General features: G+C 35.5%; 1 protein-coding gene across 1 annotated transcript; it reads right to left on the bottom strand.

Moving 5' to 3' along the window:
* Positions 1-680: 680 nt before the first annotated feature.
* Positions 681-14995, bottom strand: LOC149534878 (nuclear transport factor 2B-like). The gene is made up of 2 exons (XM_089807817.1): positions 14493-14995; positions 681-1209 (listed from the first exon to the last, which is right to left on the bottom strand). Exons 1-2 carry the CDS (start codon positions 14787-14789, stop codon positions 1135-1137), a joined length of 372 nt encoding a protein of 123 aa, XP_089663943.1. The 5' UTR covers positions 14790-14995; the 3' UTR covers positions 681-1134.
* Positions 14996-15314: the final 319 nt, after the last annotated feature.

Below are 15314 nucleotides of genomic sequence, written 5' to 3'. Positions count from 1 at the left end.
AATTGTCATTTTTATTCACCATTTCTTTTGGTACGCCTAGGGGTATCCCTGCAGCTCAGCCCAGCAGCCCAACCTGCCTTACCTTTTATTTGCCAATTTTTATAAATCATCCATTAAAGGATATTGTCCATTTAGCAGGTACTTCAATTATAACTGAGATAACACACCCACCAAATTTGGCATACATTCCCCAAGCTAAGGTATATATATTTCTTCATTATCAAAAAATGGGTGACGTTCAGTACAAGCATCCTCCAGGAAATGCACAGCAGGTCCAAAAGAACTTTGCACCTTTAGATTTAAAAATATCTTGTAACAAATATAACTGATATAACACCCACAGTATTTAATATTTAGCATACGTTCCCCAAACTAGGGCATATATATTGCTTCATTATCAAAAACTGGGTGTTGTTCAGTACAAGCATCCTCCAAGGAGTGCAGAGCACGGTCAAAAGATTTTTGCCCCTCTAGATTAGAAATTATCTTTTCCCCAAAATACTGTAGTTCTTTTGACAATAATCAAGTTAAAAATGGAAAAAATGCAGCTGTAGAAATCCAGGCAGCCAAGATGTAAGGACTTTACAAGTATATTATTCAAGAATATAGGCAGGAACCATTATGTGTGAAACATAGACTCAATTTGATCATTTCCAGTGATCAGGAAGTCAAATAGACAATTGAAGGAAAAAAAATTGCATTCCCGACTAAAATTCCTTAAAGAGATTGGAATCCACAACCCCAGTGTACCAAGAAGTTTGAGTCGTGAATTCCTTGTCAGATTGAAATTCACATCCCCAGTGTACTGAGAAGGTTGAATCATATTAATAAGAATGTCTTTTAGCTATAACACTTCATTTTGAATTATAAGACCAACACATATAGAGATCCGAAACCAATTATGGTAACACAGCAATCGACAATATTTGGAAGTATAACTTCATGTCCAATCCAAACATATAAATAAAGGACAGTGTTTTCTCAAATTACATCCAATAAAAAGTAACACTGAGTCTCAATGAACCACCAAAACTTAGTCCATAATCAATCTCTGTGCCAAACAAATTTGCAAAAATAGCTTCCATCTGTTTATCAAATTGCCATCCATTCAATTCATGCCATAAGAAAACTACTTTATGCATAATTCAAACGGAATATGTCATTGAAGACAAAAAAACTCCCTGACTGTGTCGGCATCAAATGAAACATCTGCATCAAACGGAAAAAAATTTAAAACTGTAGTCAAACATAACATAAATTAAATTTGAAAGGTTACAGAGATAACTACCTAAAGCTGAATGTCACACAATAAACCAATCACCTCCAAATTTTAGTAAGTTATCATACACGAAGTCTGTGATCAATAGTATGTTGTCCCATAAAAGTAAGCCTCAGACATAGTCAAACCAAATACATAGCCCCAACCCTTGTCATTCCAATTTTCTACAATAATATTTTCTCCATGTTTCTTTGCAGTATGGAAAAGTACTGAATGTCAATTTTATCAATTGCTACATGGGTATGTGCCTTCCGCACAAAACAGGCCATTTCAGGGATGGGGACATACCAAGGATTGTGGAACACCAAGGGTACATCCCCCTCCATGACTAGCATGAGGAAGATGTCCCCAGGACATTTGTCTCAAAGGGAGGATGTCTCTGGGGCATCCCATCAATAAAGATGTTGAGGGGATGCCCAGGCATCCCCAGGACTGCTTGGCAATTTCTTCAGGTCTCTCAAACCAACCTTAAACTGCGAGCCATTTCCATGCCTACATGTCAAAAATCAACATTTATGAAGAGAAAGTATATATATGTCCCAGTAATATAGTTCTCTAAAGAATGAAGATTTGATCAGAAAAGTGAGCACTTTGTGTTGGGTGACAGAAAACATCATGATAAAATTATGAAAAATGATGGGTTCTGCCACTTGACCCCCAGACACCCACCAGCAACTTTCCCACCACCATCCCCAAACATAGAGCTTCAGTAATACTGACAGAACAAACTAGCATCCTTGGAAAATCAAACAAAATGAAAAGACCAAATTTCCCTCGCGTGCCCAAATGATGAGCTATTGTAAAAATAGTTGTGCTAAAGTGAATTTTCTAATTGAAGGGTTTGCATTGTATTGACAATATAGTCTACATCATCAAGGATCTAAGTAACAGGAATGTATCTCCTTTCCACCATATTTGTACCAGCAAAGCTCATGCTAACAATGGACTGTCACCAAATGAGCTAAGATGCTGAAGCCTGCATTAACGTAATGTGAAAATTGAATTGCATACATCTCAAGAATGTGTAGTGTTCAGTCAAAGCAGTTGTTAGCAAACAAACAGGATATTACTGAATAAACCATGTATTAGCATTTTATGACATTTTTAATTCAGAAGGTAGTTGGGAACCTTTCAGACTGTTAAGCTTAAGAGAGATGGATGTAACAATTCTAAGATGCCCAAAACCATCATGTCTTGAGGCAACCCAATACTCACTTTACTTGTGAGAAAAATATTTTTGTTGCATAATACCACTAAAAGCATGGAGGTCATTTTATTATGAATTAGACAAGAATTGAAGGATGACTTAGTGGTAAAAGTAGCAATTTCTCTTGGTATTTCCTCAGTCTTGGCTAGGGAAAAAATTAAATAATCACTTTACAGCACTTTGAGATTATATGCCATTTCCACCCAAGAAAGACAAGAAAGGCTATTGTGAGAAGAACCTTCAGTTGTATTCAAATGGCTAGTGTAGACTCCATGTATGATATTTCTCAATATTTATATTTTGAGAAAGATACAATCATCTCTTGAGAAAGTTCTCTTATGCGTAGAATTTCCAACTTATCATGTGTTTTCTGTACAGCCTGAGTTGGCCTAGTGGTGGAGAACTTGTGCTCTTGTAAGAGAGGTCACACGTTCGACTCCCACAAGCGGGTACGCTATGAACGCCTCCTTCGTAGCAGCTAGGTGTCTCCTGAAAGGACTACAAGGTTGTCCCATATTGCTGTCACCATTTCTAGACCCAAAAACATATAGCTGGTATCATGGACTATAAAAGAACCTTTGCTTTCCTTTCCTTTTTCTAATTAGCGTCGCAATCTCCTCTAAAATATACATTTATCATTTTGCTTCTAGCACAACTCAAAAAAGTTCAAAAATTTGTCATGCCAAATTATAGAGTGGCAATGACATGTTGCTACAGTATCAGAGTTTCTAATGCTTTGGATTTAGGCATCATACTTCGCGAGTACATTTATTAATTTTAGAGGCTTTCTTAATTTTCCTCGCATAGAGCAACCATCTGGTATGTTGGTTTCTTTTGAGATGTTCTTTTGTTCATCCATATATCTCAGATTTTCAGACTTAAGATTTCAAGTTGAGAATTTAAATTTGTTATCAATTTAATTGTACATCCATTCTAGTTATGTACATAACAAATTTTGATGCCTAGATTTTCTGATACTGAGGCTACATGCAGCGATTTCCCAAAAGCTTCTAGGAGAGTGTTCAAGGATTACCATTTTGCATGGCTGTGATTCGTGCATACTTTTCCATACCAATAACATATTCTATTCATGTTTATATAAATTTACACATAATCTGACATGGTATAACAACTCTTTTAAGGAACTTTGTGTGGAAATTCTGCAAATCTGTAAATTTGTTTCATGGTTATGGTTGAAGAGGACAAAAAGTTGGAATAGGACACTGAAAAACTGTACTTTGTAAATAAAAGCGTACGTCTAAGCAAAATTCAAATTCTTCTGTCATAATGAACTGCAAAGAAATAAATGGCAGAACCAACTAAAAGCCTTGCAGAACAGTATAATGCAAATGCTTCTAGCTAAGAGACTTATGAGCTCTACCTGGAGGTTGCTATGTTCTAAATGATCACACAGTCCAGCAAAGTTGTCATATTTGCAAATCTCTTTGTGACCCAGGTATTCTTCATCTTCTCCATTAAAATATTACTGCTCAAATACTTCCTATCTAAAATTGTTGTCCTCTTTAGTCTCCCTTGATTGCACATATGACAGTACAGTCCTTAATATCTTTGCCAGCCTCCTTATATTTAGGAGAGCGAGACACGTGACATGAAAGGCCATTGACAAAGCAGACTTTGCTGGTGGAATCATCCACCTCATCCTTCACTTGTACACTATATAATCTTTCCAATAGATTTGGGTATCACCTACATTTCCTTCTAGGCACTAATTACCTTGAACTAGATAATATTTAAATATGCAGTTGTGGCCTTTCCGAAAGAGTAGATGCAAAACTCTAAAGACCCTTTCTTCCTTAGTGACAAATAGTAGAAAGCCTACCATGTGTGATACCAAGGAAAGCCTGTCAACAAGCTGTCAAAATCAAGGATAAGCAAGAAAAAGAAAAAGACCCCACATCCTACACTGGCCCCTGAACAAACACATTTATTTAGCAAATACTCAAGTTTGTTAAGCACAACCACCACCTCACAGCATGAAACCTTCAGTTAAGGCTCAAGTGACTATAGTCAAATGATATGACCTTAAATAAATCATGGTCCACTTCTGCATACATACAGAGAACAAAGCAGAAGCTGAAGTGTTATTTTGTAGAATGGTCACAGCTCACCATGAATAATGATGAAGCAGTGCTAAAAAAGATCAAACTTCTTCTTTTAAGGGCTTTGGAGTTCCAATGCCTACCTATTGCAGGAGTTAGACTGTAATTGCTATTATTCAATGACAGGAGACATCAGAGACATGGTGACATCCTAAGGTTTTAGTAGAACAGAATTATGAACACTATTGAAGTAAATGACCTTATAACCTTTATCTGGATAGAGATGTATCTTCTTGAGAGCTATAATCAAGCATAATATATTTCTAGATATGCTAATCAATTTCATTTTCACTTGCTATAGTAACAGCCTAAGCCGGCATACCAATTATTAGACCATCTCTGAATATTTCACAAGAACTGAGCAGAGACTACCGTCATTTTAGTGGTCAGAGCTAGATGCATCAATCATGGTAAAAGATTTTTGTGAAGATCAATACTTCTTAAGCATTTTACAACTCAATTACCTCTGTTTCAAAAGATCAAATGTATTCTCCATTATCCGATCTTAAGTCAGGCAACCGAAAGGGTGGCAGGCTCTACAGCTTCAATTAGTGTGCAGATGCAGCAAACACTTCCTCTAATTCTAGCGTGTGTGGAGCTTCCAAGGGCAGCAATAGTTTGCCAGTGTGGAGCCCTTTGAATAAACGCATAAAATGTTTGTTTGCAAAGGGCCTCCATGAGAAAGAACTATCCATTTTACAACTCAAATACCTCCGTTGCAGAAGATCAAAACTATTCTCCATTATCTATCATAAGGCATAGCAGAAACATGATAACAACAAAGGATGAGGCAGAACAATGTGATGCAGACTGTTATAGTGAAGAGTTTATAAGCTTTATTTGGAGGTATATGTACGATCTTTATCAATTTATAACTATTGATAATAATCTTTGGATTCATGCACCAAGCATTTTATCTTTCAGTTTCTAAAGTCAGAATCTACACTCTTATCTCAATCATCATCCAAATCTCATTACTTGTCAAAAACAGAGCAAAAGGCAACTGTCACTTGAACAGTCACAGCAAAGAAGAATCGCAACGCTCAATACTGTTATTCCGAAATATTTATAGATATGATTCCTTCTCACAGATGTTCAAATGTAATCTTTATTATTCTATGGTCTAACACAAGGAATAGCAGAGGCATTGCTGCAACCAAATGCCTGAAAGAACAGTACAATGTAAACCATTTTGATAAAAAGCTTGATCAGCATAATCTGGAGGTAGCTAAGTATTCTTAGTAATTATACAGCCAAGATGGAACATGTTTCTGAATTAATAAGCTACTCAATTTCTCTCGGTTTCAGTGGCCAAAATCAAAATCAATATATTGGTCATAGTCCACATCTGAAAACTTGCAAAACCAGAGTGAGTACTTACTGTTTATTTGAATAGATAAAGGCATCAACTTTGGAGACAAGAAGTTATAAAAGTCATTACTCTCATTTGACAGATTTTACAATTCCAAAAGATTGAGCACAATATGTGTCTTTTTACAATAAAGATCTTCTGTTGATTATTTAAAAGGGGTCGAGGATAAAAAAGCAAATTAGCAATAGCATGTGTTAACTTCAAAGTGAGCACAAAAACTTCCACTTGGAATACTACAGAAAAACCAGCATTTAACCAACTTATAAAGCACTACAAAACATGTAAAAGAAATTTGCAAACATTTACCTCATCGTTACTTCAGCAAAGATTCTCTAGTTTATCTATTTATCCCAGCTCAAATAAAATGAATATTTATTTAGTACTGTCTAAGAAACTACCAGAACTAAACTATATAAATAAAATACATCTAAATTATGAAAAACTTTATAGTAAGGTCTCAAATTGATCGTATACATTTTTCAAATAAAAAATAAATTTTAATAAATGTAAACTTCATGAGAGCTTACTAAATTTATTCAATACATCTAGCAATTGTATGGCCTGCAGCGTGGAGTGACTTTTACCCAGAATAATCTAAGGAGAGAATACCAGTGACCTTCCACATGCACCCTATGCCTTTCATATGATGACACCATATCACATTTCTCCCTACATTTGTCCTTTTCACTAAGTGAATAAATATTGGTCTTGCAAAACTTCAAAGAAAATTGGACAGACACAAAAGACCTTCTAGGGTGATTATGGGCTTAGAACTTTGATTTCAAATTTCCCTCTCAAAAGAATAAAGGAAGATAATAGATTGGTCTTTAAGATGACTTTTGGAACATTTGACCACAAAGAAATTACAGGACTCCAAGAATCGGAACTGCCTCCTAAAACCAGAAGCTTCAATTCTGAGTACCAAGAGATGGATTTTTCATATTAGCTCCCACTTAAAACTCTCTAATAAGCAGGTATTAAAATAGTTTTCTATCTTCACATCAAGTGGTCTCCCCACCCAAAGGACTGATAATTCTGCCTTCTCCAATATTAAACAGAAGAACCTGAAATTAATGAAAGAAATCTATCAAGAGAAGATCGAAATTTCATTTCTCACCCAACCAAGTGTTTTAACACTACTTTGTTTGTTTAGATATTATATTTACTGTGGTAACCTATGTCAGAGTTTTTTTTCAATCAATCACCACTTGGATAACTAAATTCCATGAGTAGCCAATTCTTCCATTACGTTTTAACCGTGTAATCCGGTGAATTGTAACAAGTCATGAGAATCCACATAGCGTACAAGCCCCTCTAATCAATGTCAGTGCCACAGAGAAGGGTACCAAAACATACACCCAGCCACTTGCACTCCCAAGTTAAACTTCCAGTTAGACTAAGCATTTTGGTGTTTATAACACCCTACAAGCCTAGCCTGACTTTTTAATTATTATCAATGTGGAATATCCCAAAGCGTCTTAATTTTTTTCTTATCAAGTAACTAGAGCTTCCCTGTTGCAGTATAATTTCAATTGTTTACTTTTATGCAATATTTTATTTATTCCATTACTAGTAATTTGTAACATTATTTCTGCTTTGATGCGCAGCGCCCTTCAAGATGATCATTCTGAATATTTGAAAGTCAGCTGGAGACTAGGAATCTATATTTCCTTTTTTAATTGAACTACTTGATTTTGAGTAATATAAGATCAAAGCAACCTCCGGAAACTTCAAATACATTAAAATTTGTCAGAACAATGGAGGGAACTCTGAAATGCTTGTATTCAAAGAAAAAGTGCTTCTAAGATATAATGTAATACTCTATCAACCACATACTTGGCTCAAAGAAAACAAGCAGCGCACTGTTCTTTATGTGAGACCCTCTTCCCTCTTACTTAGCATCCTAAGGTGTCACTTTTGGGTTCTAAATTTGTAGATAGAATTTTCAGATAGAACCCAAGAAGGTTTGAACCGGTTAGAAAAAATTTAGAACAAATTTAGAACCCCCCTCCGCACCCAAGAAAGTTCGAACCAGTTCAATGTTCGGGTCTGGTCTGAACTTGGTTCAACCACAGTGCGATTTTTGCACTGCTGATTCAATATCACCTTGAAATTTTTGAACCCACAGCGAACTAGGCCCCGCAGGTGGCTGGAAAAGTGTTTTATGAGCAATTATTTATTGTTTTTTGGCGTCCATAAAACCTAAAAGTTGTTATTAATTACTTTTGTGCCCTCTCATTGTCATTTTATGTTTCTAAATAGGTTATTTTGTCTTAAGGGAGAGCACATAAGTTTTTGAGCAAGCATCCGGATGTGCAAGGAAGAGTTTGAAGATTGATTTTTTGGTGTTCTTCAAGTGTCTGTGCATCATTCATACATATTTGCAAGCTTGCAATAGCTGAAAAGGTAAGATCTATTCCATTTGCTATTGTTTTTGCTCTAGTTTTTTCATTTTTCCATTTCTCTTTCAATCTTCATATGTTCTTTTGAATCTTTTCCATTATTCCAAAATTTGTCATTTTCTTGCATATAAATTAGGAACATGTATCTAATTTCTTGCCATAGGGAAAGGAATGTCATTTACCTCTTCATCAATAGGCAACACCGAACAAAGAATGGAACCCAACTCTAATTCTCCTTTATGGAAGTATGTAGACATTTTAAAACCCCTTCTAGGAGGTGGTGCATTCCGTTGGAGATGTCGGGGATGTGGTGTAGAAAGAAATAGTTCTTATTATCGTGTGGTAGGTCATTTATGTGGTTACACTGGAAGAGGAGCCAAGAAATGCCTTAGCAAAAAAGGTGCCCCTATACCAAATCAAACTATGTTAAAATATATTGAAGAGCATGAGGCAGTAGAAGAGAGAGAAGGATGCAAGGCAACAAAAACAATAGCAATGCCAATAAGAGTAAAAGAGCAAAGGGAATGTAGCCCCCTAGATGTTATAGTACAAGACCACCCCTTCTTTAGTACCGCAGTGGACACTGACACCGAATCTGTCCCCGTTGTACAAAAAAGAAAGGAGCCACTAGAAACTACTTTTCAAAATAAGGGTCGGGAAATGGTTAACATTAAGGTGGGAAGATGCCTGTATGCAAATGGGTTGCCCTTTAATGTTGTCCGCTCTCCATTTTGGAAGGACGTGTTGAGGAGTGCCAATGAAGCTCCAAAAGAGTATTGTGGCCCCAATTATGAGAAAGTGTGCACCACCTTGTTGGATGACGAGGTCTAATGGATTGAAAATCAATTGAAGACAAAGGTGACAACTGTTTCAAATGGCTGGAAGGATTCCAGGAACCGTCCCTTGATCAATGTCCTTGCGGTGTCCCCTAAAGGGACAATGTCTCTGAAAGCGGTGGATTGTGAGAGCAAAGTAAAAGATGGGCCATTTATTGCCGATATCCTAATTGGGGCCATTGAACAAGTGGGTTCAAGAAAGGTTGTCCAAGTCATAACGAACAACGTAAAGAATTGTAGAGCAACAGGTTTGTTGGTTGAATCACAATATCAACATATCTTTTGGACACCTTGTGCTGTCAATTCACTCAATCTTATGCTACAAAAGATTGGAAACCAAATTGAGTGGATCAAAACAATGTATGAAGAGGTTGAGGACGTACAAATGTTTGTCACAAACCACCACATGACTCAAAATTCTTTTCAGGAACTACTCAAAATTGGAGCTATTGAAGGTAAATGAACTTGAACTCAAGTTAGTAGTTTAATTTTTAATGTTTGACAATTTCTGATTTTTCATATTTTACTTGTGCAATGTGTATACCTTTCTAAAATATGTATCTAATAGTTCTTGTTTTTTGCTCTAATTTATGTCACAGGTTGGCGAGACCCGTTTTGCATCACATATAATCATCTTAAGACGACTTGTGCAAGTGAAAAATGCACTTCAAGGTATGGTAATCAGCTACAATTGGGGTGTATGGAAGCAAAAGAACACTGAAAGGGCAAACAAGATAAAGGGTAGGCTATTGGCTGAGTCATGGTGGGAATGTGTGGAATATCTCCTTAAGATCACCGAGCCCATTATGAGCATGCTTAGGTACACTAACTCAAATAGACCTCGCCTTGGGAAAATCTATGATGGCATAAACTCAATGACTGAGAAGATCAAGCAAGTTATAAATGAGAAGAAGCAGGATCCGCAAGAGACCTTTTTTAAACAAGTGCAAAAAAATTATTAATAAAAAATGGAACAAAATGACCACTCCATTACATTTGCTTTGCTATGCCTTGACCCTCAAATACTATAACTCACAATATTGTTATCTACCAAAAAGGTTGCCACCATATAGAGATATCGCAGTGTCCGATGAGTACCAAGCAGCATTTAGAAGAATATTTCCTAATGATGATATAAAAGATGCAATCATGGATGAGTTCATAGAGTTTGTCAATGCTAGAGGTTTAAGTAATGCTCTTCGTCATCAGTTCAAGAAGGATGCTCATGGTTGGTGGTACCTCCATGGCCAAAAATTCCAAACATTGCAGCCCTTTGCAATCAAAGTTATATCACAAGTTTTATTTTAAAAAAATTAGCTCACTTTATCTTCAAAAGAATCATGACTAGAAAGTGATTTTAATTTTTTTATAAGATTGAATTAATTCTTTTTTAATTGCTTACCCTATGTTGTCTTTATAGGTTGCTAGTTTTTCTGCATCAGAAAGAAATTGGAGCACCTATTCTTTCATCCACTCGGTGAAGCGCAAAAGGTTGCAATCAAAAAAAGCAAAGAACTTGGTATTTGTGCATAACAACTTGTGCCTTCTTTCGCACAAGAGTCAAGAATACAAAGAAGTGGGATGTAGGTGCAGAGATTGCAGACTTGGATGCTTCCACTGCTCAGCTTACAGTTGATGATTTTAATGACTTTGATGTCAATACCATTGTTGATTCTACTGCTGATCCCATTGGCCTTAGCGCAAGTAATACCAAAGAAGACGAAGATGAATCAGAAGATGAAGAAGAAGATGAAGAAGAAGAAGATGAATATGAAGATGAAGATGAAGATTGAAGAACTTAGAACTAAGAATATTAATAGATTTTCATTCCATTAGTTAAACAATGAACGTCAAACAATGATACTTGAACTTGATATTTTAAATGTTTTGAATCTTTGATGTTGAAGTTGATTGAACTATGTTACTATATGATGGTATGATCACTATGATTACAAGTTTAACTGTTTATGGTGTTTTAAAGTTTTTGTTGTTTAAATATGTTTATGCTACTATGCTACATTCTAATTTTAACTCATGCTTCATATGTATATATACATATATATATACATATATATATATATATATATATATATATATATATATATATAATTTTGTTTTGTTACATGTTTTTATACTAACGAACCCAAACCCTTCCCAAAATTTTGTCGAACTTGCGAACCCGTTCTCAAACTTCGAACTTGCAACCGAACCCAAATAGGCAACTTCGATTATATTGTAAATTATAATTATAATATTAAATTAAATCGAACTATTTTAAAATCATATTCAATATTGTTTATAGCTACTTAAATTCTAAGTGAGATTTTTAAATATTTATGTTTGTTATTTAGAAAAATGAAAAGTTAATATTTTAGATTATAAATATTTGATAGCATTTTCTAAAAATTTAAATGATAAATATAAGTCTAGACTTAAGTATAAGATCAAAACTAAAATCATTTTTTTTAAATATTAAAGAAAATAAAAAATACAAATAAGTCAAGGTCATTAATATGATATTTAAATGATCTTTCAACATAGTTTTAATTAAAATACTAAACATAAGATTTATGTGTAAAGATAATTTTATGAAAGTTTATTAAAAATGTCAAATTTGATATTTAGTCTTCTTTATCGTTTTTTTTTTTTAAATCACATATTAAACCTTAAATAATGTTGACCTAGTTTATATCTTATGATGAACGAAGGAAATAGTTGATGAATAGAGGAAATACTCCAAAAATGCATTCGAGCAACAAAATGCAGTCAAGCGACAAAGTCACGAACCTAAAAACCCATCAAATTGGATTTATTAAAAACTAGAATAAGAATAGCATGGAATAAGAATAAGCTATTCTTATTCTACCTTTTTTTAGGAATACTGCTATGCTCATTTTGGGGTCAAATTAGGATAGGCGAATTCTAATTCTAATTCTAATTTTGTATTTTCAAACAAATGTCAAGTTGGCGAATGTGGGTATTTAGATTTTCCTATTTCCGCCCAATTCTTGCAACTAAACGAGGCCTTAGGTAGCAAAAAACTCTCATTCCCATCTATAGCTACATATTTCTTTGCTTCTTTGCTCAATTAGCCAATGACTAAAATTATCTTTTTGCATTTTCAAGACTACGCATCTTCAATATTGCATTCTCTAATGAGGTGCACGCTTAGAAATACCAAAGCGCTCAAGAATTGTGCTTCCCTCTCCTGACTTGGAGTAAGTTTCCCCAATGATATCATCCAACAAATGCATAATTTTGTTCATTTGAATCCAACTATACAAGAGCCATGATTTAGCAGAAATCCAAAGAAGAAAAAAAAAAGCAAAAGAAAAAGAAAAATCTCAAAATCCAAATCACACTATTGAAAAGCACAATGACACATCTCCCATTGGCATGCCACATATCTAGTTGAAAGCTCAAATTAAACAATTGACCTCATTAAGAGCCAAGAGTCAATTGGAGTATGGAAAGCCATAAGATTGGGGTGGGAGGATGCCACAATATTGAGGAAAAAGTTGTGGGGAGGGAGGCACCTTTACTTTTCATGTTCTATGCATTCTTATATACATCATGGAAAATAGACTTTAACATCACAATTCCACCCAAGTCTATACCTATCAAGTGTTCTGCCTCTAAATATTGTGATCTTATCTTGAAGAATTAATTAGGGTGTCCCAATTCCAAAAAAAAACATGTTTGTCATCCCCTTTGATGGAAAGAAGGTTTGCATCTCTCCAAGCTTCTTTATATCCTCTGCTTCGTCTTTTTTCAAGGATTTTGACAGACTACATATGTGATTGCTTACATATAGATGCATCTTTGGCATCCAACATGAAATTTTAAACATTCCCTTATCTTTCAAGATTCCTCTTGGTTATGTTAGGAATTCTTTAAAAAAATCTACCTATTGTATCTTCCTAGGCCACCCAGACCTAATCTAGCCTTACCTCGATGCATCTTTGGCATCCAACATGAAATTTTAAACATTCCCTTATCTTTCAAGATTCCTCTTGGTTATGTTTGAAATTCTTTTAAAAAAATCTACCTACTATATCTTCGTAGGCCACCCAGACCTAATCTAGCCTTACCTCGTGGCCATTTGGACCCATCCTAATATCATTCCTTTTTGAAAGGGTAATTTAAAATTATAATAACAATAAATATAAAAAATTGATGATCTAATTGTGTCTTAGGTTCCTAATATTGCATTTGTAGACACCTATTGACATTAACAAAACATGCATTGATTCCTTATAAGTTAAAACTGGTAACTTTTCAACCTATGAGTTCCTGATGGGCAGTGTCACATTCTTTAGGCCCCTTACATTCCATTGTAAAATCTTTGCCCCAATATCACTTGCCATAGGCAATGAGACAAAATTTTCTTATTTTGTTACTTGACCAATACCAACTTTATCCGCCATGTCCAGAGACACTGTTATTTTTGAGTTTTGACTTGAAGCTTGGTACTCCTATTTATACCCTAATCCTTGGTCCACATTCAAAAGAAAGGACGCTGAGGATATGAATTTTGTCTATACTTGAAAACTTGGAGTTGGGGATTTGCAGCAGAACAAGATCAAATCCATAGGAACAAGTACCTATCTGTGTTGCCAGGATAACAATTCACAATTAAAGTTTCAAATCCTTCAGTCAAGCTTTATAATGCAAGAACTCTACATAGATTATTGCAACAAGCATTCCCTATACGTAATTATCTCTTCACCAACCACCGCCTCAGTAATTCATATCCGTCTAACATATTGCCATATTCACATATATTTTTTACATTCTCTCCCACTTCCTTACTTATTACCATATGCATCATCATTCCTATTGCCCTCATACATTGTCTCTCATTTAATGCACTACCTTGTGGCTACTTTATGACTCCTACTTTCTAAGTAAGTTTGAACCATGTAGCGCAAAACTCGAAAAACCCTCTTCCTTTTCCTTATAATACAGAAGATTAATCCATATCTTAGTTCATACAAGTAGAACTTCTCTCCATATTCTGTTTCCAAACTCCCGAAACCGTATTACCTTAAATGATAACCTACAATCAGACCACCCATTTTCAACGAAGGAACACATCAGGGGGCCAAGATCCCATGTTTTAAAGTAGACATATCTCTGTGATTCGACGCTTAGTCATAGAAAACTGATCATTGTGCATGGTTAATTGATAACTCCCAACCAAAAAAGATCCCATCTTGGGAAAGATGCTCTAGATTGAAAAGAGAGAGAGAGAGAGAGAGAAGGGAAAAGCATACCTGGCTAAACTTGAGTTGGTGCTGCTCACCGGGCAACTGGAGGGTGCCGCTGACGAAGACGAGCATGCCGCCGGCGGGGCCAGAAGGCTGACAATCGACGGTACTGATGGTGTGTTTGCACTGCTGAAAGGGCAGGCTGTTGAGCTTCCCGATGATGCCCTGGACACCCTGAATCTTCTGGCCCTCGAAGGTGAGCATGGAGCCATCTTGGTACAGGCTCACCAAACCCGCCCTGTTGCTATCAAATATGTTGTAGTAATGATCCACAAACGCCTTTGACAATGCATCAGGATCCATTATCCCCTTTCCCTCCTCTGATTCGCCCTTCTTCCCCTCTCAACAAACTATCAATCCCCGCCGCGATCGAGAAAATCCCAAATTAGAATAAACCCTCCTCTTCCACGCCCCACTTTTAAAAACGAGGCCAGAAGACGATTGAACCCACAAACCAATAAACGCGATCAAGAGACCAGTATGACTTCCCGAATGTTTGGGAAGAGCTCAGCAAATTCTCTTGGGTTTTTTTTTTTTAAACAATAAATCTAGCTTAAATTAAAAAAGTGTACTTGGTAAGTCTAAGTTTTATTAAAATTAAGTACAAGTGATAGGGAGGAGTATTCAGTTTAAATAAATCAAAGATGAATAAATTTAGCTTAAATAAATAAACATTATTAAGTCGAGCGGCTTTCTATAGTGAAAGCATTCATCAATGTAAACATTTGCCAATTTTAATAAAATTTGACATTTGTTTGAAAGTTTTATGAAATGTTGAGTTGGTAGAATGGTGAGTTGGCAGATTGACAACAATTATGGATACTAGCT

This window comes from Cupressus sempervirens, chromosome 10 (genome assembly GCF_028749045.1).
Source record: "Cupressus sempervirens isolate cs-2001-9-10 chromosome 10, ASM2874904v1, whole genome shotgun sequence".
NCBI lineage: Eukaryota > Viridiplantae > Streptophyta > Pinopsida > Cupressales > Cupressaceae > Cupressus > Cupressus sempervirens.
This window is presented reverse-complemented; position numbering and strand designations above follow the sequence as displayed.

Coding starts and splice junctions, on each gene's coding strand:
- LOC149534878 (XM_089807817.1), bottom strand. CDS start 14,789: ATGGATCCTGATGCATTGTCAAAGGCGTTTGTGGATCATTACTACAAC. Junction 1,210..14,492: donor ACCAACTCAAGTTTAGCCAG/GTATGCTTTTCC, acceptor CGTTTGATGCAG/ATGTTTCATTTGATGCCGAC.